General features: G+C 41.0%; 1 protein-coding gene across 4 annotated transcripts; it reads left to right on the forward strand.

The window, feature by feature from the left end:
* Positions 1-371: 371 nt before the first annotated feature.
* On the forward strand, positions 372-25,504 carry CLK4 (CDC like kinase 4). 4 transcript variants are annotated; one of them, XM_035029421.1, is made up of 13 exons: positions 372-498; positions 4,349-4,509; positions 9,255-9,477; positions 10,592-10,682; positions 11,083-11,149; positions 15,057-15,173; positions 15,264-15,430; positions 15,627-15,721; positions 15,975-16,104; positions 20,615-20,697; positions 23,938-24,017; positions 24,649-24,739; positions 24,829-25,504. In XM_035029421.1, exons 2-13 carry the CDS (start codon positions 4,349-4,351, stop codon positions 24,967-24,969), a joined length of 1,446 nt encoding a protein of 481 aa, XP_034885312.1. In that variant the 5' UTR covers positions 372-498; the 3' UTR covers positions 24,970-25,504. The 4 variants fall into 4 exon arrangements, with proteins under 4 accessions (XP_034885312.1, XP_034885313.1, XP_034885314.1 ...); XM_035029423.1 differs by lacking the exon at positions 10,592-10,682 and adding an exon at positions 8,060-8,117 and having other exon boundaries at positions 377-498; positions 24,829-25,092; XM_035029422.1 differs by lacking the exon at positions 10,592-10,682 and having other exon boundaries at positions 24,829-25,092.
* The last annotated feature ends 1,779 nt before the right edge of the window (positions 25,505-27,283 follow it).

Raw genomic sequence — 27,283 nt, forward strand, 5'->3', positions numbered from 1 at the left:
CGGCAGCCCAAGGGCCACAGTGGGTCCAGCTGAGCGGGAGAGCAGGAACCGGGGCCACGGCTGGCTCCGCCGAGGGGCGCCGCACCCAGCTGCACCTGAAGGAGCAGACACGTGCCACACGGTCCCGACAGAGCCCAGGCATTTCCTGCGGATTTCATCCAGACCCCGCCCCCACGGAAACAACCTTCAGGGTCCGGTCCACCACCCCGCCCCCAGGCCTCCGGGCGGGGCCTGCCTGGGCCGCGCAGCCGCAGTGTGGAGGGCCGGCCCGGCCCGGGTCGTCACAGAAGCCCCGCCCCTTCCGCGCAGTGACGGGAGCGCGCGAGCCTCTGTCACGCAGGCGCGCTCGCGCGGCGTAGGTGGCGCTAGAGGCCGCCCCGGGGGTTGTCAGGAGACGGCGCTGCCGCCATTTTGTGGGGTGTTTGTCGCAGCGGCTGGAGAGGGAAGACGGCGGTTTGGCGACGTTTCCCGGCCAGAGGGCCTTTTGCTTTTGCGGAGGTGAGGTTTTGGGTGGGCCGGGCTGGGCCGTTTCCAGTCTCTTAAGAAGCCAGGTGTCGGAGAAATGACCCAGTCCGGGGCCTTGGCGATCGGGCTTTCTTCGAGCACAGCCCCGCTGGTGGCCTTTGAACCTCGAGTTGCTCGGGTGCCCTGGTAGATTTGAAGTCCCGGGGCGGCGGGGCGGCGGTTGTGCCGCGGACGCGTCTCTGATGGCCTGGCCCTCGCGTCGGGGCTCCGGGAGCCCTGGCCCCTGCCGCCGGCGAGAGCGAGGACGTGTCGGAAGACCCTTCGAGAGCTGCCCTGGGGGCCGGTGTAGTCGGAGGTCAGGTTCTCCCCCCAGCGTTCCGGGGTTTTCCAGTCAAAGCCTCTGGACCGGGCTGCGAGGGCGCCGAAGGCCCTGGCCAGGTGCCCGGGCGGGGCGGAGTGCGCGTCGGAGGCACTGCGAGGCCGCCGGTCCGGGTGGGGGACCGAGCCCGGGCTCGGGGGAGGGGGGACCGCGCAGGGCTTCGAGCCTGGTGCAGCGCCCTTCCCGCCGCCTGAAGCGGAGCGCACGGCTGCCGCGCTGATCTGCGTTCCCGACGCTTGGGCGTCAGGCTGGCCTTGGTTACCAGGTGGCCTCGCACGCTGACCCGCCCCGCTCGGCCTTGTTTTGTAGCTGTCCTGCTGTGACTGTGCTCCGCACACGCGCTCCTCCAGGCTCCCGTTACCCGTTAGGTGCAGTCCTTCTGGGCCATCTAATCATACCTTCAGCCTCTTCCGATTTTTTTTTTTTTTTAAAGATTTTATTTGGCAGAGAGAGAGACAGCGAGAGAGGGAACACGAGCAGGGGGAGTGGGGGAGGGAGAAGCAGGCCTCCTGTCGAGAAGGGAGCCCGATGCGGGGCTCGATCCCAGGACCCTGGGATCACGACCTGAGCCGAAGGCGGACGCTTAACGACTGAGCCACCCAGGCGCCCCTATTTTACTATTTTTAAATAAAGAACGCATTCATGTGGGGTGCCTGGGTGGCTCAGTCAGTTGAGCATCTCCTTTTTTTTTTTTTTTTTTTTTTTTTGAGAGAGACACAAAGAGAGGGAACACAAGCAGGGGGAGGGGGGGAGGGAGAAGCAGGCTTCCCGCGGAGCAGGGAGCCCGATGCGGGGCTCGATCCCAGGACGCTGAGATCATGACCTGAGCCGAAGGCGGACGCTTAACGACTGAGCCACCCAGGCGCCCCCGATGTTTTTAAAAGTCATGTCCACAGGGGCGCCTGGGTGGCTCAGTCGTTAAGCGTCCGCCTTCGGCTCGGGTCGTGGTCCCGGGGTCCTGGGATCGAGCCCCGCATCGGGCTCCGTGCTTAGCGGGGAGCCTGCTTCTCCCTCTCCCACTCCCCCTGCTTGTGTTCCTGCTTTCACTCTCTCTCTCTCTGTCAAATAAATAAATAAAATCTAAAAAAATAAAAAAAAAGTCATGTCCACAGCATGAAATTGGGTATGAAAGGGCAGTAAGAGAATCAGATTTCTAAGGCGGATCCGTTGTGTCCGATGTTTCCAGTGAAAGATATGCGGGGACTCTCACATGTAAGACTGTTTCTTGATTGAAGGTAGTGTAATAATTCTAAGTGGTTTTTTCTTTTGTGTGGATGTGAAGGACCTTTGACATGCAGGTCTGGGATTCTCTCTGCCTCCTGAGACAATATTTCTGAACATTAGTAGGGGGAAAAGTTCAGGGTGCTCATTCTTATTTCAATGTTTTGAGTATTGATAATTTTGGTGATCTGAGTATTCTGCCTTGTTAGAGGTGAGCTGGTTTTGGCAGACTGACAGAAGGGGCAAAAACAAACAGACAAACAAAAAACACCCCACAAAGCTAAAGCAGATAGTTTTGCAAAAACTGCATTCATAATGGATAATCATGATGATAATCCTCAGTCATCAGGTGTTGTAATTTTGCTGGCTGTGATTTAAGAATGCTTAACCAAGCTATTTTAAAGAGTTACTACTGTGGTTAAAAGACAGGTGGGGTGATTAAAGGAAGGTTTGGAAGAATTCCACTAGAAATACAAATTTCTTTAGATGGCTTTTCTGTTGGCCTTGCCTCAAGTTAATTGGTAGTGTCATTCATTTCAGTTTCCCATTTTGAGGTGACTGTATCACACTGGAATGCTCACTTAAATCATTCCCAATGAGAATCCTAACACATTTTAGAATTTTTGATTTACCTGACCAATGCCTTCTCTTCTCTTTTTAAGCAAAAGGCATGATACAAATATTTTCTTAGGGAATACCTCCCAGGAGAATTGCAGCTGCCTCATTTCAAGTCTTTTAATGCATTTGAAATCGTTTATTTAAATTTTTACTTGAATTTGTTTGTTACAAAGTCATTTGGGCAAGCTAAAGGCAGTAAACTAAGCTGAATTTGCTCCATTTTACCTTTTTTTCAGCTCTTGAGTTGCAAAACTCACCCTTTGAGCAGTTTGGATATCACTGTTAAAAACTTAACTGCTTGGTAAAAGAAGTAAGATGGGGAGCAGCAGATAGTGATTACATTGTTAGAGCACCTATCCCGAGCCTGGAAGGAACCTTTGCATTAGAGGTTGTAGAGGGAAGCAGGAAATCAGGGAATGGTCATTACCCTCATCTGATTTCACTGACCATGTGCATCCTTGTAGGTTGGTTTCTTCAGTCACCCCAGATCTACAACAATTATGTTTTCATTTTAAGACTAATTGCAAGATGATCTGAAAATAAACTTGTTGAATAGAGAAAATGAGTTTATTAAAAAAAAAATCTTTGTTTTGCTTTTCAGTTTCTCTGTTTGAATACTGTGTTTTACTCATGTCCTACTTTTTTCCCCAAAGCTTGGAGTCATTCTGAGATTAGAAAAGGGAACTCTCTTTAGTGTTTTGGTTTTTTTTTTTTAAAGAAGCTTCTTTACCTTTAAAACATCATCCCCTGTATTTAGTGTCCCTAAGTGTTCCTCTGATTTCAGTTGTCTGTATTACAGAATTTTGCCAAAGCTGTATGACACTTAGGGTATTTCTTTAAAATAGTTCATAAGGCCCCTGGGTGGCTCAGTTGGTTAAGCGACTGCCTTCAGCTCAGGTCATGATCCCAGGGTCCTGGGATGGAATCCTGCATTGGGCTCCCCACCCCTTGCTCTGTGGGGAGCCTGCTTCTCCCTCTCCCTCTCCCTCTCCCTCTGCCTGTCGGTCCCTGCCTGTGCTCTCTCTCTGTCAAATAAATAACAAAAATCTTAACTTTTATGGGCTATTTTTTTTTTAACGTTTTGTTTTAAAGAAACCATATTAATAACTTAATCAGGAGATCATTTACTATAAAAGGAAGGTAAGGGACACCTGGCTGGCTCAGTTGGTGGAGCATGTGACTCCTGATCTTGGGGTTGTGAGTTTAAGCCCTGCGTTGGGTATGGGGATTACTTAAAAATAAAATCTTAAAAGTAATAAAAATGAATTAAAACCACTCAAATTATTAATTTTTAGCTGGATATTGTCTACTGGAGGTTCTAAGTCTAAATCCTAGCTCTTTGACCATGTTTACAATGGCAGTTAGCAAGGGTTAGTTGAAGATAAACACCAAACTTGAGCATTTCTTTAGAAGAATTGAAAGAAAGTGTATTATTAAGGTCTCACAGTGTCTTGCATCATTTGGTACTAGATCTGTATGCCATTTACAGTCATCTGACATACCATGGAATGGTGTTCTATGCCTTGGGAAATACCACCTACAAAGATGTTAGAACCCATAGGAGCCCATGTGCTGAGTGTTTATATTTAAATGCTGTGTAATATTTTATTTACTAAACATAGCCATCTATCGTCTCCACAGCTCACTATTCCTTTCCATTAACAGATGCGGCATTCCAAAAGAACCCACTGCCCTGATTGGGATAGCAGAGAAAGCTGGGGCCATGAAAGCTACAGTGAAAGTCACAAACGGAAGAGGAGGTCCCACAGTAGTACGCAAGAGAACAGACACTGTAAAGCACATCACCAGTTTAAAGAATCTGATTGGTAAATTACTTTTGAATTAGTCACATTTTAACACTAGGCGTTTTAATGATTTCTCATTAGCTTATGTAGCTTTATTCTGTCAGATTGTTTTATAGTTCAGTCAGGAGATACTCAGAAAACGTTTGTTGGATTCCTGTTATAGGCTAAATACCGTACAGGTGCTGAGACTACAGCTGTGACTAAAACAGTTCACACTCTTGTTGATGTCTGGCTGGGCCTGGTGGGAGACAGTTGAGTCCCAGCTGCCAGGGCGGTGGTAGTGAGGGCGGTGAGACACAAAGAGTTTAGTCAGAGTGGTGACAGGATGTCCAGTGAGTGCCTTTAACTTGTATGTAGGAGGAGATGTGTATTTTGGGGTGCTCATTTAGGGTTCCACGAATGAGAGATGATGAGGGGGTAGGGAGAGTTAGTCCAGATGAGAAAACCAGCATGTGCTACTTGGGAATGGTAAAGTGCATGGGGGGATTAGTCACTTACACTGTATTCTGTGGGTTATATTTGTGGATAAGGCCAGTGGAGGTGTGTAGGACTTTTAGAAGCTTGGTTATTGTAAGAACCAGTAATTTAGGAAAGGGCCTCAATAAAAATTGTTCAGTAGCACATGTCCTGTTTAATTATACTACTGTGTAAAATTTGGAGGTAATACATTTATATAGAATTAAAGGAATTTTAAAGTTCCTAAAGGATTAAAGAAAGGCTAGGTGAGTAGCATTTCTTTCGGTCTGTCTTCCATTAACTTCCCTTTCTCATTTGTTTTGTTGGTTCTGTGTTTTCTCCTTGTTTTGTACAGATGTTCCATTGAGACTGTTTGCCAGATTGCTTTCGAAATTAGCCAGCTGGGGTTACTTTAAAAAAGAGTATGTAATTTTTTTCCTTCTCCATGCTAAAACAGACTTGTTCTGCGGAACAGTGAGCTTGTGGATAGTCACTGCAGACTAATCTTTTCTTCATCACATACTGTCATATGGGGAAGAGGGAGGGTGTGCGCCAGGATGACGGTGACCTGAGCTAATTAATGCACTGTAGAAAAACGTCTGTTCCCTTCTATTAACAAATACAAAATGCCCTGTGAGGTTTAACATCATAGTACTGATAATCGGTAAGCTTGTTATTCATTGTATATGTAGGAAGGAAGGTTTGAGTGATGAATAGTTTTCTTGTTCACAGTTAACTACATAAACATGATACTGTGTCAGTCCAGTTAACCAGCTGGCCAGCAGCTGCTGCTTTGACAGTGGCACCAGGGGTGTCTTCTGGTAATTGCTCTCCATAATCTGGAATATTCTAATAGCCTTTTTTGAAGATTAAAAAACTTTACAATAGGGGTGCCTGGGTGGCTCATTCGGTTAAGCGTGTGCCGTCGGCTCTGGTCATGGTCCCAGGGTCCTGGGATCGAGCCCCGTATTGGGCTCCCTGCTCGGCGGGGAACCTGCTTCTCCCTCTGCTGCTCCCCCTGCTTGTGCTCTCTCTCTCTCTCTGTCAAATAAATAAATAAATAAAACAAAACTTTACAGTAGTATTTTTTATAAAATTATTGAAAAGAGAACTGCAGTAAACTGTAAAGAAGGTAACCTTGGTAGGTGGTAAGTCCCCCATTATTTCTAACTGTTCTTAAAAAATCATTCTTTACAAGTCTTTGTTTCTATTTCCTGAAAATAGGTTCTAAGAAGGGACATTTTTAAGTTAAAGGGTGTGAACTCTTATAAACCTCTTGCTACATATTCATGTTTTTTTCTAGAAAGTTTGTACCAGATTCTACAACATGTTCTTTCATGCTCCTACCAGTCTTGACATTTTGAAATGCCAAGAATAGTGGTTTTAATTCGAATTTTTAAGGTTTTAGTGAGTTTGTCCAATACATATTTTTTCTCTTTCAGAGTATTTTACTGATTTAGAAGAGCTTTTACTGTATATCAATTTTTTTTAACCTTTTTTCATACATATTGCAAAGTGTCTTTCTGATTTGTCTTTTGGCAGTAGCCTGTGAATTGGTCTCCCTTGCTACAGGCTTAATTAGTTCTGTACAGTATATCAGGAAGACTGATGTGGCTATAAACAGTGCTTTTATGTATTGTGGTAAAAGTTCTTGCCTTATGTAACCTAGAGTATCAAGTCTTAAACCAGTGATTCTCAAATTTGAGTGTGAACAGAATCTCATCTCCTCAGAGGTATGTGTAAAATGCATATTACCAGATGTAGATTCAGTCAGTCTGACCTGGGGCCCAGGGATCTTCATTTTTTAATAATTCCATATTTTGATACTATTGATAAACAGACCACCCTTTGAGAAACGCTATCTTAAACTCTTCAGCCTGGCATGCAAGATTTGCATGATCTGTTCCCTGCTTATTTATTTGCCTCTGTTCGTTCCCCTATGTGGAAAATTGGTCTTGCTGTAATTGTCTACGTACTGTTTCCTGGGTAATACGTAGACAGGCCATCTCCCAGAACACTGTTGTGATCTGTTAATGTGAGATGGTAATAATGCCATTCTTCTGCCCTGGCATTTCTTCTGCTTTCTACTGTATCGAAATCTTGACTTCCCTTTAAGATGCAACTCTGCTTTTTTATGGAGTCTTCCCTGACCATTTTAAACAGTTTGAGCCCCCCCTCCCCCCCAATGATCCTAGCACTCATGCAACCTTTCAACATTTCCTGCATTGTTGAGTTTTGTTTTTATGTTCGTAATCTCAGATTGTTCATTTGTTGGCAAGGATTTTGCCTTATATCTATTTTTTTTTTATCTTCCACAGGACCTGTGTGGAAATAAAAACGAATGCCCGTAGCCTCATTATTCTTGGCTATCTTGAAGGACCACAGTGAAATATTCACTGGACATTCAGTGAATATTTTTAGAACTTAAATCAGTCTCTTCATCTTGTCCACTCTGTCCATACATAGCCTTTATAATTCTGTAGACTTTGTTTATATGATCTCTAAGGCTTGGTGGTTACAGATTGAAGAGGTCCCTCATCTTTCTAGTTTATCCTCATGGCTTTACTTCACCTCATGTTTGTTAGTCTGTAGATCGTTTATGGATTATCTGCAGCTCTAATTTTATGCACTATTCCAGCTAAAGATTATTAGTATTAGTTTTTTCTGATAGGTTTTGGACTTTAATGGAAAGGATGCCCTACAGAATTACAAAGGATGCCCTTAAGAGTGAGGTAATTTCTAGCCTGATGTAGATTGGTTGCTGACAGTTCGAAGCCAAGTGATCAGATCCCTGACCCAGACTCACATTCTTACCCTAATATCCTGAGTCATTTCTCCAGTGGTTAGAACCTAAGATTAAAACTGGGGAAAGGGGATAAAGGGGGTTCTGCATTTCCCTAGCCTGGATTTGATGCCAGCCCTGTTGAGTAGGAGCTTAGAGATGCTTTCCCTGTATCTCTGCCTACACCAGCACACTGGGAAAAAGAACAACAGCATATTCTGGGCAAAGAATGAGGTTGGTGAGGGCAACTAGTCAACATCTGTCACTCCATTGCTTGTCAGGATTCTTGTAGCCGATTTGTCTGACTGGGCAGGTGTCCCCTCTCTCCCTCAGTGCTCCATGTGCATCCCTCTTGAAGCTTCGCACTCTGTTGAAGAGGACACCATCCCAGGTAGAGAGGGGGACGGGAAACTGGGCCAATTGAATCTATGTCCTTTTCTTTCCATCAGATCTAGGCTACTTAACTGGGATCTGTGGACTTCCTGGGGTCCGGGACCTCTATGCAATTCCTTGCCGAGTTTTGTTTGTGCATTTGTGCATTTCTTAAGGGAGAGGGTCCATAGCTTTCATCAGATTTTTGAAGGGATCTGTAGATTCAGAAGTTAAGCACTATGGCACTAGATGGTAAGGTTTCCCATGTAGAATTTTTGAGTATTTTGCAAGTGGGAATGACAGGAAATCAGAACACAAAGGGAAATAGGGTGGTGCGGGTGGGTGTTTTGTAATCCTAGGCAAGCAATTACAAGATCCTTTTCTCATTTGTGGGGAATATATTTTAATGTCTTTGGCACATGAGGCAACCTTCAAAAGCGGTGTTGTCTATTTCTCAAAAAGGAAAACCAGGAAGCTGGGAATACGAAGAGGAGAGGAGATGGGATGGGTGATAACGTGTAGTAGAATGGGCCTGTATGATAGGAGTTAGAATATGCTCTACAACCATGGCAAATCCTTTTCCTTCTTAGGGATCTTAATTTAGTGATGTGTAAAATGAAAGGGCTGGAATGCAATTAAGATTCCTTCTAGCTCCAGTATACCTTTCATGAAAGAATTGTGTGTGTGCCGGAGAGAACTAAAATTCTCTTACATTAAAAGAGAAAGGAATCCTGTTTGGCCTGCCTCTGATTGTGTGTGGCTCTGTGAGGAAAGCAGGCAAGCTAATTACAGATGCATGTATCCTAAGACTGATAAATTTCAGAAGAGCAGTTTTGTGAATTTTTGGTTTTAACTTTCTCTGAAAGGTAAAGGGACACTTAAGTAAACCCTGAACATAACATAATTGACTCAAGCTTTGTTCCTTGATGTGAGGTGTTTGATAGTCTATCTGATGGAGAGTGTGAACTCGCTTGTTGGTTAAAGCAAGATTATGTCTTAAGTTTATGAGATAAGTATAAATTCTAATCCATCAATTTGAGGTTTTTTCTTTTATTGAGTTAGCTGCTAAACCAGGAATTACTGAGAGATTGTTCTGTTTGAGCCACACTGCTGCAGAACGAAGAGAATGATTTGAAATCCTTTACTGTGTTCACAGTCATTATTTAGAAGCAAGGTCCTTGAATGAGAGAGATTATCGGGACCGGAGATACGTTGATGAATACAGAAATGACTACTGTGAAGGCTATGTTCCTAGACATTATCACAGAGACGTTGAAAGCGGTTATCGAGTCCACTGCAGTAAATCTTCGGTCCGAAGCAGGAGAAGCAGTCCTAAAAGGAAGCGTAATAGACACTGTTCAAGTCATCAGTCATGTTCGGTATGATTGATTTTGTTTTTATCTTGGGTGGATGCTTATTTGTGTGTAAAAGCTCTTAAGGAGCCAGTAAGTTTGAAAAAGTTTATGTATACATATAATATTATTTGGATATATTATAATTGTTTATATTACTTGAGTCCTTAAACATCCAGATTCTCATAGCTAATCTGTATTTATTAGGTAGCCTTCATTTGCCCACGTTTACTCATTTTCTGCACTCCAGATCATGAGTTCTTGATTTTAATATTAAAAATATTTTTAAGTTTTGTAATATAATTTTATGAAAAGATGAAGCACCCATCTTTTCTTTCATCTTAAACTTTTTTTTTTTTAACACACTTTAAAAGAAGCCCTTTTCCTGATAGTTGGAAACAAATCTAGAATGTTGCACTGGTGGATACTTAATTGTTGATAGTCTCTACATAGGGAAGTCCCAGAGCACAGTGCGTCATTGTCCGTAGCTAGTTCCATCAAAATTCTGAAATGGGTGCTGAATGGAAAATGCATTAGCCAAAAGCGTGCCTTTTTTTACACTCAGACATCTTCACCTGTTTAATCAGTAAACTTTGAATAAATTGTTTTCTTCCCCAAGTTTTCTTCAGTAGAACTAGCTTTGATTAGATTGAACACTGAAATTAACTAGCTTTTATTTCCCCTTTTACTTTAATAATGTATACTTTAAAATATTGCTAAATAAGCAATTTCAACTAGTCTTGACATTTTAAAACCTTTTCCTGACAAACTAGACATTTCAATTCACAGCATATGCTATTATAGCAAGAGATTAGTAGATCATGACATTGCATTCTTTAAATTTCAGACTTCAATTAAATCAGTATTTTAGAGAGACAATTGTGTTGTTTTTTTCTATTGCCACTTTAAGTATCTTATCTGAAAATCTGTTCCTTGCCATGTTTTTCTTCTGTAACATAAACTGTGCCCTGTGAATTTCTGGGGACTGAATTTGAAATTGCTCCTGCCAACTGTTCGTGGCCTGGTGCTTATCTGAATGCCTGAATATCTCCCCGCTGAATGAATTGCGTATTCTGCCCTGAATTCACTCTGATATATTGATTGGCTGGACGATCTCGGTGCTGCCCACTTGCCGTTCCAGAAGAGCCACCGAAGGAAAAGATCCAGGAGTATAGAGGATGATGAGGAGGGTCACCTGATCTGTCAAAGTGGAGACGTTCTAAGAGCAAGATGTATAGAATATTTTTCAACACTTTTTTAACTTTGCAGACAGAATAATCTTTTTAAGAATAGTTTGTCAGCGGGGGGCTAAAGAACTCTTCATTGCTTTTTTGTTTTGTTTTTTTGTGGGTTTGTTTGTTGTTCTTTTGTATTTCTTCTTTTCTATAGAATTTAAATATTTCTACTCTAAAGTTCCAAAATAATCAATGGAATTTGAGATTAGAGCAAGAAAGATAGCTCTATCTAATTGTTTTTGTAGCAGCTGAAAATAAAATAATTTGAGTGCTGGAACCTTAGTTATGCTTTGGTAGAGATCATTTGAAAATATTCCACACTTTAAGTATTCATTGTTTGAATAACTAGATAATTGGTACTCAGGTACTTACTCCTCTTTCTCCTCCCTTACTTTAGATGAAATCGTGGACACTTTGGGTGAAGGGGCCTTTGGCAAAGTTGTAGAGTGCATTGATCATGGCATGTAAGTTTTTTTTCTTTTTTGAACATTCTGATATTTCTTGGGGGGAAGGATCCATCATTTAGATGAAATGGTATTTTAAGTAGGAGCCACGTGTTTTCCTGGGTGGTGTAAATATCCAAAATTTCTTGAGCTGTGTCTGGTTATTTACCAGAATGTGGATTTTGATCAAGAATGCTGACAAATTCAGGGGCGCCTGGCTGGCTCAGTCGGTGGAGCGTGCGACTCTTGATCTTTGGGCTGTGAATTTGAGCCCCAGGGCAGGTGTAGAGATTACTTAAAAATAAAATGTTAAAAAAAGAAACCTGACAAATTCCATCAGTTGGTGTTTGTTGAAATTAAAGTGGGTCTTAAAAAGAAGGGGTTTCCTAGAATTTAGGTCTTGACCCTTATGTGAGATTTAGAGTGCTTTGCTTTAGTTTTGAATAGCAGAGACAATAAAGCTTGTCTAATCTCGGTCAGAAACATGTATTCTCGATCTGAAGATTGCACAGTGGAAGAAATGGCCTAGCAAAAAGCAGTCTGCCCTGGAGTGTTGTTAATAAGGGAGTGGAAGGGAACATCTTCCATTTAAAAGGTTTTGGAACCTTTTAGGGGCTCCTGGGTGGCTCAGTTGGTTAAGCATCGGCCTTTGGCTCAGGTTGATGATCTCATGGTCCTGGGATCAAGCCCCCATTAGGGAGGCTCAGTGGGGAGTCTCCTTGCCCTCTACCCCTCCCCCGCTCATGCTCATGACCTCGCCCCCCCCCCATAAATTTAAAAAAAAAATCTTAAAAAAATAGATAAGATTTTGGAACCTTCCAGCTTTATTTTGGAATGATTCATAATTACAACTGGAAGTCTGCTATTAAGTACTAGATAGTACTAGAAGAATTACATTTTATCACAGTTGTGCTCTGTGTCATGCAGATCTTATACATTGTTTCTTCAGACTTGATGAAATCAAAGTTTGTATGGCAAAGAAACAAAAACAGAACAAAAACCTTTATTCCCAAATTTGTGTATTAGAGTTAGCTTCTTAAGTATAAAGAAATTCTATTATTTAAAGTCTGCAGAATAAAGTCCAGATTCTTTAATGAGTTATACGAAACCCTTTGTGATTTGGTGCTCTGTGTCTCATTTTAACATTTTCCTCCAGGATCTCTGTTCTGTAAATTGCAAACTTTTTTTGTAAATGAACCTCTTTAAAACAGTTTAGTTCAACTGCACATCTCTAAATTGGTATCTAAAATTTTTCATCATAAAATAGTTGGGAAGGATGTGATTTTCACCTTATTTATTTATTTATTTTTTTTTTTTTAAAGATTTTATTTATTTATTTGAGACAGAGAGAATGAGAGAGAGAGAGCACATGAGAGGGGGGAGGGTCAGAGGGAGAAGCAGGCTCCCTGCCGAGCAGGGAGCCCGACGCGGGACTCGATCCAGGGACTCCAGGATCATGACCTGAGCCGAAGGCAGTTGCTTAACCAACTGAGCCACCCAGGCGCCCGATTTTCACCTTATTTAAACAATATATTTTTATTTATTTATTTATTTATTTATTTATTTATTTATTTTTATTTATTTATTTTTAAAGATTTTATTTATTTTTCAACAGAGAGAGAGAGGCAGCGAGAGAGGGAACACAAGCAGGGGGAGTGGGAGAGGGAGAAGCAGGCTTCCCTCGGAGCAGGGAGCCCGATGCGGGGCTCGATCCCGGGACTCCAGGATCATGACCTGAGCCGAAAGCAGTCGCTCAACCAACTGAGCCACCCAGGCGCCCCAAACAATATATTTTTAAACTTCTCTCTTTAAATATATTTGAGGGAATGTAAATACTGTAGCAACTTGATAAACCTAATGTTATCCATGAATCAACTCTTCTTGAATGCTTAAACATGTTATTCTTGGTTATTTTCATTCCATTTTCCATAAAGTATATTATTCTAAGTATCTTATTATCACCCTGTCTTTTTCTGTAACAAAAATGTGAATGTTAAGTGAAATTTTGAAGTATATTGAAATACTTTCAGACTTCTAGAAAAGTTTCTAGAATAGCTGAAAAATCCTATATATCCCTTTCCCAGATTTTCCACATGTTAGCATTTTACATTTTATCATTCTCTATATACACACATGTGTTATATTTTCAAATTTTGCCAGCTCAGGTCTTACTCAGACTTCACCAGTTGTCCTATTAATATCCTTTAAAATTTCTTGAGATTCCAAAGTGAGTATTTGAGATATTCCAATTAATGGTATTCAGTTGATCAAGTACAATTCTATTGCAAATTTTGATACTTATTGGACCTGCGTATAAAAGTTAATTGGAAATGTGTCTTTTATTGGGTTGGTTTGGACTTTTAAAAAAGGAGTACACATATTCATAAACATACTTCAAGTGCTTAACTTTAGAGGCTCCCTTTTTTTTTTTTAGATGACATGTAACGTGTAAGTTGAAAGTGTACAATTCTTCACTGTAATATAATTACTCTAGTAGTTTTAGCTAACGGTTTTATTTTTCATTTGTAGAGCTAATAAGCACTGAGAAAACTTGGTCATACAGTAGATGAGACTAGAAGGAATTTTGTCACAGTAGTTTCATAGCGACTCTTCGAAGAAGTCTTGAGATACATGCCAAGTGTCATAGGGAGATTATCATCAAAATAAGTTTTTAATGATTTGTGAGCTCACAGTTTCACTGGGGCTTTGTTGAAAACAGTGAATCGGAACCCACCAGACTTGGAAAAAAGGTTTGCTGTCCAGCCGCTAAAAAGCTTGGTTTGCCTCAACGATTTTTTTTAAGGCTAATTTATTTTGAGAGAGCGTGAGGGTAGGGGCAGAGGGAGAGACTCTCAAGCAAACTCTCGGCGCTGAGCACCGAGCGGGACGTGGGGCTCACTCTCATGACCCTGAGATCATGACCTGAGCAGAAATCATGAGTTGGCTGCTGAATGGACTCTGCCACCCAGGCGCCCCCTAGGGCACATATCTTAATACACTAATTAGGGGTGTATGAAGTTTTCTTATGTAAAGTGGAAGGACCACAGTAAAAAAAAAAGGAGGCTCGAATGCTGGTTCGTCTTTAGGAAGATCAGATTTAGAAAAGAAGACAAAAAGAATTGGAAGGTTTAGAAATCCATTTCCTTCTAGATCATTCGTGGCTTGATACTTTCTAGGAAGTATTACAGATACCCAGATACCCCAGTCTAAAGCTTCTGCCCTACTCTAGCTGTTTTACCTACTTGCATCAGTGAATGTGCTAAACATTTTCTTGGCTTCATGGCGTCTGCTTTGTTTGAACATGTTCACTTTTCCTCCCAAATCTTACAGACTGGTAGCTGTTTTTCAGGGCTCAGTCATGTGTCACCTCTTCTCTGAATAAGTTTGAGCTTCCCTGACCCCCTAATTGTTAAGCTCTCCCATCTCTTTGCTGTGTAGTAAGTAGCTCATACGAAGCACTTCTAACCTTGTAAGTTGTTCATGTGTCTGTTTTTTCCATTAGACCGTGAGGAACGGAGGGACAAACCTTGTCTTCTTCACTAACACCTGTGTGCCCTCTGGCACAGGGTGGTCTGTCCCGGTGAATGAGCATATGCTTTCAGCAGTAGCATGTTCTATTTGAGGTTTTATTTTTATCTTCTTTTTTTTTTTTTAACTTTTGTTTAAAATCTAGGTAAATTGTAAAGTTCTGGAAACATTAATATTTGTGAGTATTAAGGGAATTGTTCTATAGAAAGTGTGTTTTGTCAGAATGTTTTGAAAAGATGTTATATGGAATCTGATAAAAGATGCCCTGAAAAGTCTTTTTAGACTTATTTTAGAAAAATAACAAGAGTAATTAATACTCAGTAAGATTATGCTTTAGAGGACACATGTCTTCAGCCTTCTCCTGTACATAAACCTTTTTCATCTTAATTTTGTTTTTAAGGGATGGCATACATGTAGCAGTGAAAATTGTAAAAAATGTAGGTCGATACCGTGAAGCAGCTCGTTCAGAAATCCAAGTATTGGAGCATTTAAATAGTACTGATCCCAATAGTGTCTTGTAAGTATAAACTTGAACTGTGCTCCATCATGTTGCCTAAATTAAGCAGAATTCTGTGAACTGACTTGTTTTTATTTTGATCTGTTTTAGCCGATGTGTCCAGATGCTAGAATGGTTTGATCATCATGGTCATGTTTGTATTGTGTTTGAACTACTGGGACTTAGTACCTATGATTTCATTAAAGAAAATAGCTTTCTACCATTTCAAATTGACCACATCAGGCAGATGGCGTATCAGATCTGCCAGTCTATAAATTGTAAGTATACTTGATAAATTTTAAACACCAGAAAATTAAAAGTGTTCGTTATACAAGCAACATGTCAAAACATTGTTACTAAAAGTACACGTTAGGTAAAGATGAAACTCCCGTACCCACTACTAATCCTCACTGTCCCCCAATACGGATGAAATAATGTAAAGGAAACTAATAATGCCTTTTTGTTCTCTTGTAGTTTTGCATCATAATAAATTAACCCATACAGATCTGAAGCCTGAAAATATTTTATTTGTGAAGTCTGACTATGTAGTCAAATATAATTCTAAAATGGTAAGTTACAGACTTAATTTTGGTGGTGGTTTTTAAAATTAATTTAGCTTGGTGATCTTGGATGAGGAATTTTCACTTCTGAGGCTGGTTATATCCTGATATTTAACCTAAAAAGGATAATCCTTCTTTACTTTTCTCATGGAGTTATGTTGAACATCAGAAAGATAATTCATGTGCAGCAAGCCTTTTGAAGTGCTATAAAGTATTTCATTTCTTTACTGATCTTTGTGTTGACTCAACTGTATTTTTCTAGAAACGTGATGAACGCACACTGAAAAACACAGATATCAAAGTTGTTGACTTTGGAAGTGCAACGTACGATGATGAACATCATAGTACTTTGGTATCTACACGGCATTACAGAGCTCCAGAGGTCATTCTGGGTCAGTAGACACCACCCTTCCTGATACTGTAATTAAAAAAGATATTTTTTTCCTCCACATCTTTTATTAGGGGATGGGGGGGCTGGATATGATTTTCTTAGCAGTGTACAGAAAATGTTACCTGTCTTAAGAAAAACTGTCTGGACATGGCTAAAAATAACTTTTCCTGAATGGGAAAAATGTGATACCATCTGTAAAGACATTTCAGATGTTTTTGTTTTTAGTTTTTATTTTATTTATGTATGCTTGTATGCTTGCTCCATGCCCAGCATGGAGCCCAGTGCAGGGCTTGAACTCACATACCTGAGATCAAGACCTGAATTGGAATCGAGAGACAGACGCTTAACTGACTGAGCCACCCAGGCGCCCCCAAGTGGTTATTTTTTAAACAGGTTAACTTTGCGAGATCATAAAAGGGCAGGTTCCGTTGACAAAGTCTGTCACAGCAATGTGAAGTGATGGGGCTACCCATTTTCACGTCACAAAAGCATGGTGCTGTAGAAATGCTAAAGGTCTGGTTGGCAGACATCTAGGTAAAGAGCAGATGGAGGTCAAGAAGAAGGAGGGGGGCCAGTCTAAAAGGAGAGCTTCTTCGAGAAGAAAATGAGAGAAAGATTAAAGAAGAAAATGACTTAAGGTACAGAGTTTTGAAATAGGAGGGAATTCAGTAAGGGAGTGTGTGTCTTATGCCTCAAAAATGTCCCAGAGACCAGATCTTGTAATCAAGTGGGGAAGTGTCAGGAGGTTGGGGGTTCGGAGACAGTGGAAGGAAATTCAGATCCAGGTGCTCTTTGTAGTTGGTTACATGGAATAAGCTTATTAGCCAAAAGTATGGTCCAACTGAGGTTGAGTAGTAGACCATTTTAGTAGAGTCAGTTTCTTCTTTTCACCTTTTTTTGCGCAACAGGAGTTGGTAGTTCAGAATAAGATTAGAAAAACATGATTTTTACCTAGAGTTGGGGGATTGGTAAAGGCATAAGGAAATTGAGAATATTAGGCAGTGCTGGCCAATAGAACTTTCCATGTTTCCATGGAAACTTTCGTTGGATATCTGCAGTGTCCAATATGGTGGCCGTTCACCACATGTGGACTACTGTGTACTTGCAGTGTCAGTAGTGTGACTGAGACACTGAATTTAAGTTTTATATTAATTTAAGTGTTGGATGTAAATAGCCTCATGTGGCCGGTGGCCACCGTGCTGGAAAGTAAGGTTTCGAGCTTGTCTTTGAAATGGATGATAATAGGATTCCTGCTTAGTGTGGTCTGAAAGGAGCCGTTGTGTTGCAGTAGTTTAGAAAGTGTATTCATGGTTGAGGACTAAAGGCTTCAATGAGGGCAAAAGAAAGGGGTATGGAAAGAGTCTGTGGACAGAGAAGTATTTTCCCGTCTTAAAAAGACATAACTTACTGTGTTGTCAATTTTAAGATGCAGATTTCCCCGGGGCGCCTGGGTGGCTCAGTCGTTAAGCGTCTGCCTTCGGCTCAGGGCATGATCCCAGGGTCCTGGGATCGAGTCCTGCATCGGGCTCCCTGCTCAGTGGGGAGCCTGCTTCTCCCTCTGCCTCTGTTTCTCTCTCTCTGTCTCTCATGAATAAATAAATAAAATCTTTAAAAATAAAAAATAAGTGATGCCTGGGTGGCTCAGTCGTTAAGCGTCTGCCTTCGGCTCAGGTCATGGCCCCAGGGTCCTGGGATCGAGCCCCGCATCGGGCTCCCTGCTCCGCGGGAAGCCTGCTTCTCCCTCCCCCACTCCCCCTGCTTGTGTTCCCTCTCTCGCTGTGTCTCTCTCTCTCAAATAAATAAATAAAATCTTTAAAAAAAAAATGCAGATTTCCCCCCACATTTTAACATGAGGAACACAACACAGAATAACTGGCATTTTTTTCTTCGTTATTGGTACATAAAATAGTCCTGTGTCTTACTGTTAATGGCCTCCCTAGATTGGATAAAATACAGTAATTCTTAGTAATGACAGTAACACAGTTCCAAGTATGGCCAGACTAGATAGTTGATGTAAATGCAGACTTGGGGTTATTGCCCTTGAGGAAAAGAAATTAGGAGATTGGGAGATTAGTAGGGTCCTTTGTGTTTTTGTGAAGTATTAATCCTGAGGATTAAGGCAGAATTAGGTTGAAGAGGAAGATGAAGTCAGGGGTGCCATTGAGGAGGGCAGTTGGTCTCCTGTCTTGCGTGCTGGTAGTAAACAGATGAAGCTCAGAGAGGTAGGTAGAAGTGAACGGTGGGGAATCCCAGAGAGTCCGAGTCGGTGCCCAAGAGAATGGGATGGTTTAGAACGGTGTGTGGCAGGTTATGCTCACCTGGGAAAAAAGCTGCTTTGGGAGATGGGAGTGGCTGGAGAAGAAGACATTAATTTTGGGTCCAAGACCTATCATTTGCAGATTTTTTTATGTGTCACCATAGGTAGACCCCGTGCGCAGTTATCCATTTGTTCAAATGATAGGCACTGTGAGGATTAACCAAAGTGACTAAATTAAAAAAATAAGTAAATAAAATGACTAAATCACAGTCAAGTTTTTCGAATGTGTTTTTCATTACTGAAAGTAATTGAAATGTCTTTTAAAGTAGGTTTTATTTATATATTATTGTTTTATTAACTATTTGATCTTTAAAAGATGAAAACATCTATATGGTTTACTCTTTTTCTCCTTTCCAATTAAGTACAGGCTTAAGAAGACTAGGTATTTTATTCTTTCCTGAACAGTACTGCCATTGAGAATTGTGAAGGGGAAAGTATATGTGATACCACGTACAGACAGCTTGAAAAGTACATATATAAGTAGAATAAGTAGATCCCTGTGAACTTTAAATGGCTCTGTAATTTTGCTTATAATGAAACTGCTTGCAATACCATTATAATCCTTATGTAATTTATGTAAAACTATATTTTTTATTTTTTATTTTTTTTATTTTTTTAAATATTTTATTTATTTGACGGAGAGAGACACAGCAAGAGAGGGAACACAAGCAGCGGGAGTGGGAGAGGGAGCAGGCTTCCTGTGGAGCAGGGAGCCCGATGCGGGGCTCGATCCCAGGATCCCGGGATCATGCCCTGAGCCGAAGGCAGATGCTTAACGACTGAGCCACCCAGGTGCCCAAACTATAGTATTTTTTTAATGCAAGAAGTAAACTCAGGCTTTACGCTGATAATAATTGATAAGTGGTTAGTAATTACATTTTGAGGATGATTGTCAACCTGTATTTGCTATAAAAATATAAATTTTCCTGGAATAACCATGAACTGGGTGTAACCATGCTTCCCATTGCATACAGTTCTGAGACTATGGAGTATTTGTACAAATTGGTAGTTACACGTGGGAAATATTTGCTAGTCCCTCTCTTATTTTACATAAAATGCCCCCACCCCCAGATTAAAGCACTGACTTGTAAGGATATGGAGAATTATGAGAACATACTGGGTGACATCTTATATAAAACTGAAGATGTAAACCCTGAGTTTACTGTCCTGTTCTCCCAAATGGGCGAGGTGAAAAGAGCACCCATATGGGGAAGGCTGTAGTGGCGATTAAAAATTGTTGCATGTACAAGTGTGTGTTTGTGAATGCTGGAGAGGTTGGGAGACAGGGGAACCTCTGACACTGGTGGTGGGGATGCAAGCTGGTCCAGCCACTCTGGAAAACAGTGTGGAGGTGCCTCAAAAATTGAAAAACAGAGCTACCCTATGACCCAGCAATTGCACTCCTGGGTATTTACCCCAAAGACACAGATGTAGTGAAAAGAAGGGCCATATGCACCCCAATGTTCATAGCAGCAATGTCCACAAAAGCCAAACTGTGGAAAGAGCCAATATGACCTTCAATAGATGAATGGATAAAGAAGACGTGGTCCATCTATACAGTGGAATATTACTCAGCCATCAGAAAGGATGAATACCCAACTTCTACATCAACATGGATGGGACTGGAGGAGATTATGCTAAGTGAAATAAGTCAAGCAGAGAAAGTCAATTGTCATATGGTTTCACTTATTTGTGGAACATAAGGAATAGCATGGAGGACATTAGGAGAAGGAAGGGGAAAATGGGGGGGTGGAATTGGAGGGAGAGATGAACCATGAGAGACTGTGGACTCTGAGAAACAAACAGGGTTTTAGAGGGGAGGGGAGGGGGATTGGTTAGCCCAGTGATGGGTCTTAAGGAGGGCACGTACTGCATGGAGCACTGGGTGTTATACGAAAACAATGGATCGTGGATCACCACATCAAAAACCAATGATGTATTGTATGGTGACTAACATAAAAAAAAAAAATGTGTTTTTAGGGCGCCTGGGTGGCTCAGTCTGTTAAGCATCTGCCTTCGGCTCAGGTCGTGATCCCAGAGTCCTGGGATCGAGCCCCATGTCGGGCTCCCTGCTCAGTGGGGAGTCTGCTTTTCCCTCTCCCTCTCCCCACTTGTGCTTGCTTGCTTATTTTCTCTCTCTCTCTCAAATTAATTAAAAACAAAAAAACCAAGTTGTGTGTTTTTGTTTTTACAGCTTTAGGTTGGTCCCAGCCTTGTGATGTTTGGAGCATAGGTTGCATTCTTATTGAATATTACCTTGGTTTCACAGTCTTTCAGGTATGTATTTAGTAAATACCATTTCATAATTTTTTTTCAGTATTAAAGACATGTGAAAATTTTGGCCTCCATATTGACAAGTTGCTGTAGTGTTGTTCTTCTTAAGGTTAAAACTTACATATGGAAAATGGTCATCCTTCTCTAAAACTGGAATTGGGTGAACTACTTTTGGTGAATGGTCATAGTCCATTTTGCATGTGATTGGAGTTTTTAACACACAGTTCATACTGTGTTCCCATTTTTTTCTTGAGCTCTTGCATAAGTTTATATTAGTGTTAACTGTGGCCAGTTTTAATTCCGTTCTGGTTATGTTGACAGCACGGCCATGAACAAGTCACTTACTCCTTTTTATAAAACAATTCAGGAACAATAAGTGGTATTTTATGCTTATGTATTAAGCATCTGTGACCCCCTAGGCACATTTCAAGGCTCTTACGTGTATAAAGATGAAAAGACAACATCTCTCTCCTCAAGGAATTCGTGCAAAAGAGATGTGGGAGAGCTTACAATACAGTGTGGTGTATTTGCTATTATGGAACAATGTAGAAAGCGTAGTGGGAACCCAGGAAAGATGGACAGTTACATTCCTCTGACAAGGCACCACTGTGGAGGTGTAGTTTAGGCCAGTGCTAGAAGGAAGATGAGGGGTTTGTCAGAAAACTAGAGAGAGTGGCAGCCAGCTCAGGAAGAAGAAATTGTACCCATTAACGTATAGAGGCGTAAAAGAACATACTCTAGTCGGGGAACCGTAAACAGTGCTGTCAGAGTATCTCGCATAGATGGGGAAATGATGCAGGGACTGACTAATGGACTTGTTTGGATAGAAAGGAACTTGTTTCCTAGAAGTTAGTGTTTTCCAGAATGTAGGCTAACCCAGTGTGGAAATGATTTTGTAAGTTTGTCATTCTGGCCTTTATTTAGAGATTATTCCTCCAGGTTTTTTGTTTTTGGTACTAAATTGTGCCTTTTATGGAATGGTGATAATAGTTGTTGGTAGTTGGTTTTTAAAATTAAAGTCCTTACTTGGCAAAACAAAGTAGGAAACCTTATTTAAGTCTCTACTTTCTTCCCTTATAGTTCTACTTACATCTGAAATCTAACCATCTTCTAAAAGGTTTAGGTTGTGCGAGCATTGGAGAACTTGGAAGTAGGGCTGTGATGTGCTCAAAGTGTCGTGATCTCTTTTGAGGGGGGTGGGGGTCCAAGTTTGGCACATTCTGGCTCCTACTGTTGAGGGTGACTTGCTTTCGGGGGCGATGCAGGGTGCGGGGGTGGGGAGTGTGAGGAGTTCAGAGTCACTTGGGTGCTGGCTCTTGTAGAATGTGTTCTCTGCTTGTGGGGCCCGTCACCAGCTGTCTCCCTGTTGCTAATCCACAGAGATCCTGTTAAAAGTACCCTGAGTTTATAGACAAGTTTGATATCTAGAACCATGGTGACCAGTCAGTTCCTGGAGGTGGTATATCTGGTTTGTGGCGGTAAGCTGAGGGCCAGGAAAAGTTGAGCAGAGTGAGGTCTTCTTCCTTCTGACACCTGTAATAAGTTGCTTCCCATGATTTGTGATTGTAAATCACTCTGAGGTCTTAAGTGCAGATTATTAACACTGGTTTGAGACATGTTTTCTGTTTTAAGTTCCACCCTCCAAAATACTCTTCAACTAAGGAATTTTTTTAAAATGTGGAGCTAGCTTTTAGCTGCACCTACTGCGAGAAGGAAGACCATTAGCAGTCAGAGGGTTGACATTCCAGAAAATGTCCACATCACTCCGAAGGGATGCACTATTGTAAAGAGCCCCAGAGGAACCCTGCAAAGGGACTTCAGTCACATCAGTGTAGAACTCCGTCTCCTTGGAAAGGAGGAGAAGATTCCAGGTTGACAAATGATGGGGAAATAGTGTGAACCGTAGCCAGTTCTTTTCTGTCTGTAGTCCTGTACAGAACATGAGCAAGGGTGTTAGACTGGGCTTCCATTACAAGATGAGGTGTGTATATGCTCATTTCCCCATCAACATTGTTACTTAAGAGAATGGTTTTCTTGTTGAAATCTGACATTTCTTGGGTGAAAAATACGCCTGCAGGGTTTGGATGAGGCCAGGTGTTGATTGTTCAGTATCTCTCAAGCCCAGAAAGATGAGTTAATTCTTGAAGGAAATGACACTGAACTTGTATCAAATTGAGCTGCTTTGATTCAGCAAGCCACAACGGTTAAAAACAAGGATATCAGAAAACACGGAGGTGGTATCTATGATTCGGAAAAAGGAACAGTTCAGCAGGCTGATGAGTAAGATCTAAGTTGTCAAGCTACAGAAACAGCAAGATGCCGGATGATCTTTCAGACTCACTGGTGGTATTTTAAAAACATAAAGATAAAAGTGGAGCTAGTATTACCTCCTCCTGTCATGGATTAGGGACTTTGCATGTTGGAAGCGAGGTGCTAGGAACAGTAGTTGATAGATTTTAAAAGGCATTGCACACAGCCTCTGCTCTTCACACTTGAGAGTTGGCAAATGATGTTCTGCCTGATGACTGCCTAAAAAAGAATGTGACAGAGACCATTTATGGCCAGGTAGGCCTAAAATGTTTACTGTTTGGACCTTCACAAAAGTTAGCCGCCAGCCTCTGATCAGGGAGCTCACTATCTCAGCTGTAAGTGTGCGGGTCTCTCCCCTACTTGGGCCAGAGCTCTGCTCCTGTGTGACGAGTTTTTACTTAGATCCACAACTCACCTTTGCTTATTTATGAGCTAGTATCTCAGTTTCTTGGACACGCACGTTCCCACATACGGAGCTCAGGATTGTTGTGAGAATTACTGGCCCTGTATTTTTATTGCCTGGGAATAGTAGATGTCAACATGTTGCTATTCACTGGTGAATGGAGGCCAGTTTGGGGTCAGCAGCTGAATAAGTGAGGAGACCGTTTTTCTGGTACTTTTCCCTAGTGATTCTTTAACAAATGGTGCAAGAAATGAGAATAAATAAGGAAAATGTTCATTTTCGCATTAAAGTCCATGTCTTCTGCTATACAGAACCTTACTGTTGGATTTCAGAAAGACTTTTCAATTTTACTGGTTTGCACGGAGAATACAGCTCACTCAGTATTGTTCCGTCTTTGAAGTAGAGTTTAGTATCAGCCATGCAGCTGTCTAATCTAGCCCTTTGTTGTCAGTGCTGTTTTCCGGTATTTTCCTTTATTGTGCTTGTAGCACAAGGGAAAGTGCTAAATTCGTTTTTCTTATGTATTTTAGACTCATGATAGTAAAGAGCACCTGGCAATGATGGAACGAATATTAGGACCCATACCGGCACACATGATTCAGAAAACAAGGTACGTGCAAGGCCCTGTATTCAAACTACAGAAAACCCAACTTCGTTGTTACTGCTTGTCCCAAGGACTTTGATTTAGATTTTTTTTTCATGAAGTCAAATTTTTAAAAAGTAATGCAGTATTTACCTTGTGATTTAGTAAACAAAGGTATGGTGTTTTTACACTCAGGTTAACTTTTGCGTAAATGTTTTCCTAACTTGATAAAAACATAATACAGAGAGTAGTAAAAAGAGCTTGATTTTGGAGTCCTGTTGATCTGTTTGTATTCCATACCACTGCTAGCTAGATGTCTGCCTTTGGACAAGATACTAGAGTGGTTTGCAAACAAAGCTTCACCACCCCATCCCAGATCTAGTGCAGTCTGAACTCATGGGGCTGGGTCCAGAGGCTGACACTGTTCCATGCATGGTATTTACGAGCCACTCAGGCGGGCCACCAAAACCTCAGAGGGTGCAAGAGTGAGGGAGATGTAACCTAAAGTACCTGATACGTAACTGCTGAGATGTGAAAACATTGTATGCGTGTGTGTGTGTCTGCAGAGCTGCCCATGCTTCCATTTGGTCCAGTGGGGGTAGGGTAAACATGTGGCTCTTCTGTTGTTTTTACCGACCCAGACTTCTTTTTCTTGTAGAAAGCGCAAGTATTTCCACCATAACCAGCTAGACTGGGATGAACACAGTTCCGCCGGCCGATACGTTAGGAGACGCTGCAAACCATTAAAGGTAAAAGAGAAAAGATCCGAGGTGGTTAAAAAAAATGTTTTTAAAAGTTATTTTTAAATTGTTTTTTAAACAGACATTTTGTCCCCCAGGAATTTATGCTTTGTCATGATGAAGAACATGAGAAACTGTTTGACCTGGTACGAAGAATGTTAGAATACGACCCAGTGAAAAGAATCACCTTGGATGAAGCCTTGCAGCATCCTTTCTTTGACTTATTAAACAAGAAATGAAATGGAAATCAGTGGTCTTACTATATACTTCTCTAGAAGAGATTACTTAAGACTGTGTCAGTCAACTCTAAACATTCTAATATTTTTGTAAACATTAAATTATTTTGTACAGTTAAATGTAAATATTGTATGTTTTGTATCAATAGCATAATTACCTTGTTAAGCAAGTATGGTCTTGATAATGAACTATAAAAGTTAAAGTTAATTTTCCTTTTTGAGATTAATTACCATTTTTAAAGCTCTTTGGAATATTCTTTGTGTCCAGTGATAAGTGTGATTGATCTTGTCTTTTGTACATGGAGGTCAGCTCTTTGAAGTGATTTTTTTTTGAGTAAAAGAAAACCTTGACTACCTTATTCTTAATGAATATTCTTTATATACCTCAAATTCAAAGCTTTTCGTAACTTTATAAAGTTTTTTCTGTAATTGTTGAACAGGTAATAAGTATTAACTCCCAATAGTAGACAGGTATTGGAAACCAGAACCCACAGGAAAATGTTTACTGTTGGAATTCCATTAAATTTTAAGAACTGTGTTCTGTCTCGGTGGCACTAAGTAGCGTTTGTAGCAGGCGTCCAGTTTGTCCCTCGTGACAGGTTGTTTAATAAAACCACATACACACTTTATTTAAGATTGAGTCTAACTGGCAAGTCACAAACAGAACTAGGAATTCTGATGCCTGAGGATTTAATTTTTAATTTCACACCGAGGAGTTTTGAAATCCTGGAACATCAGTTTCCACATCACAGGAAGGAAGGAAGTACTTCAGTCGCAGCCTCTGAGAGTTAAAGGTTATGAAGCAGTTTAGATTTGTGTTACTCTGTAGTGGAGCAAAGGAATGACTTGCTGGGAAAACACATGGGACACAAAACACCCTGAATAGACCATGTAATCCTGAAAGAGAAAAGCAAAGCGCTGGAGGCATCACAATTCTGGACCTCAAGTTATTGCAAAGCTGCAGTGATGAAAACTGTATAGTATTGGGCGCCTGGGTGGCTCAGTTGGTTAAGCGACTGCCTTCGGCTCAGGTCATGATCCTGGAGTCCCGGGATCGAGTCCCACATCGGGCTCCCTGCTCAGCAGGGAGTCTGCTTCTCCCTCTGACCCTCCTCCCTTTCCTGCTCTCTGTCTCTCATTCTCTCTCAAATAAATAAATAAAATCTTAAAAAAAAAAAACAAAAACTATAGTATTGGCACAAAAACACACATAGGTCAGTAGAACAAAAAAGAAAACCTAGAAATGAGCCCCAAATTCCAAATTCCATGGTCAATTAATTTTTGACAAAGCAGGAAAGAATATCCAATGGGAAAAAGATAATCTTTTCAATAAATGGTTTTGGGAAAACTGGACCACTTTCTTACACCATACACAAAAATAAATTTAAAATGGATTAAAGACCTAAATGTGAGAGAGGAATCCATCAAAATTCTAAAGGAAAACAGGCAGTAACCTCTTTGACATTGACCATATCAAAATCTTTTTACGTATGTCTCCTGAAGCAAGGGAAACAAAAAAATAAGCTATCGGAACTTCATCCTGATAAGAAGCTTCTGCACAATAAAGGAAATAACAAAAACAAAAAGGCAACTTATGGAATGGGAGAAGATATCTGCAAATGATATATGCAATAAACAGTTAATATCCAAAATATATTAAAAAAACAGATAACACCCAAAAACCAAATAATCCAATTAAAAAATGGGCAGAAGGCATAACTAGACATTTCTCCAAAGACGTACAGATGGCCAACTGACACATGAAAAGATGCTTAACATCACTCATCATCAGGTAAATGCAAATGAAAACTACAGTGAGATATCATCTCAAAACTGTCAGAATGGGTAAAGTCAGCATAACAAGAAACAGCAGGTATTGGCAAGGTTGTGGAGAAAGGGGAACCCTCTTGCACTGTTGGGAATGCAACCTGGGGCAGGCATTGTGGAAAACAGTATGGAGGTTCCTCAAAAAGTTGAAAATAGAGCTACCCTATGACCCAGCAATTGCACTACTGGGTATTTACCCCAAAGAGTACAAGAACACTAATTCAAAGAGATAGATGTACCCCCATGTTTATAGCAGCATTATTTACAATAGCCAAGATACAGAGGAAGCCCAAGTGTCCACCCATTGATGAATGCATCAACTGATGCAGAAGATACGGCATACATATACAATGGAATATGATTCATCCATAAAAAAAGAGTGGAATCTTGCCATTTGCAATGACATGGATGGAGCTAGAGAGTATAATGCTAAGCGAAATAAGTCAGAAAAAGACAAATACCGTATGTTTCATTCATATGTGGAATTTAA

The sequence above is a fragment of the Mirounga leonina genome, unplaced genomic scaffold, assembly GCF_011800145.1.
Source record: "Mirounga leonina isolate KUSES-001 unplaced genomic scaffold, KU_Mleo_1.0 Mir_239, whole genome shotgun sequence".
NCBI classification, from domain to species: Eukaryota; Metazoa; Chordata; class Mammalia; order Carnivora; family Phocidae; genus Mirounga; species Mirounga leonina.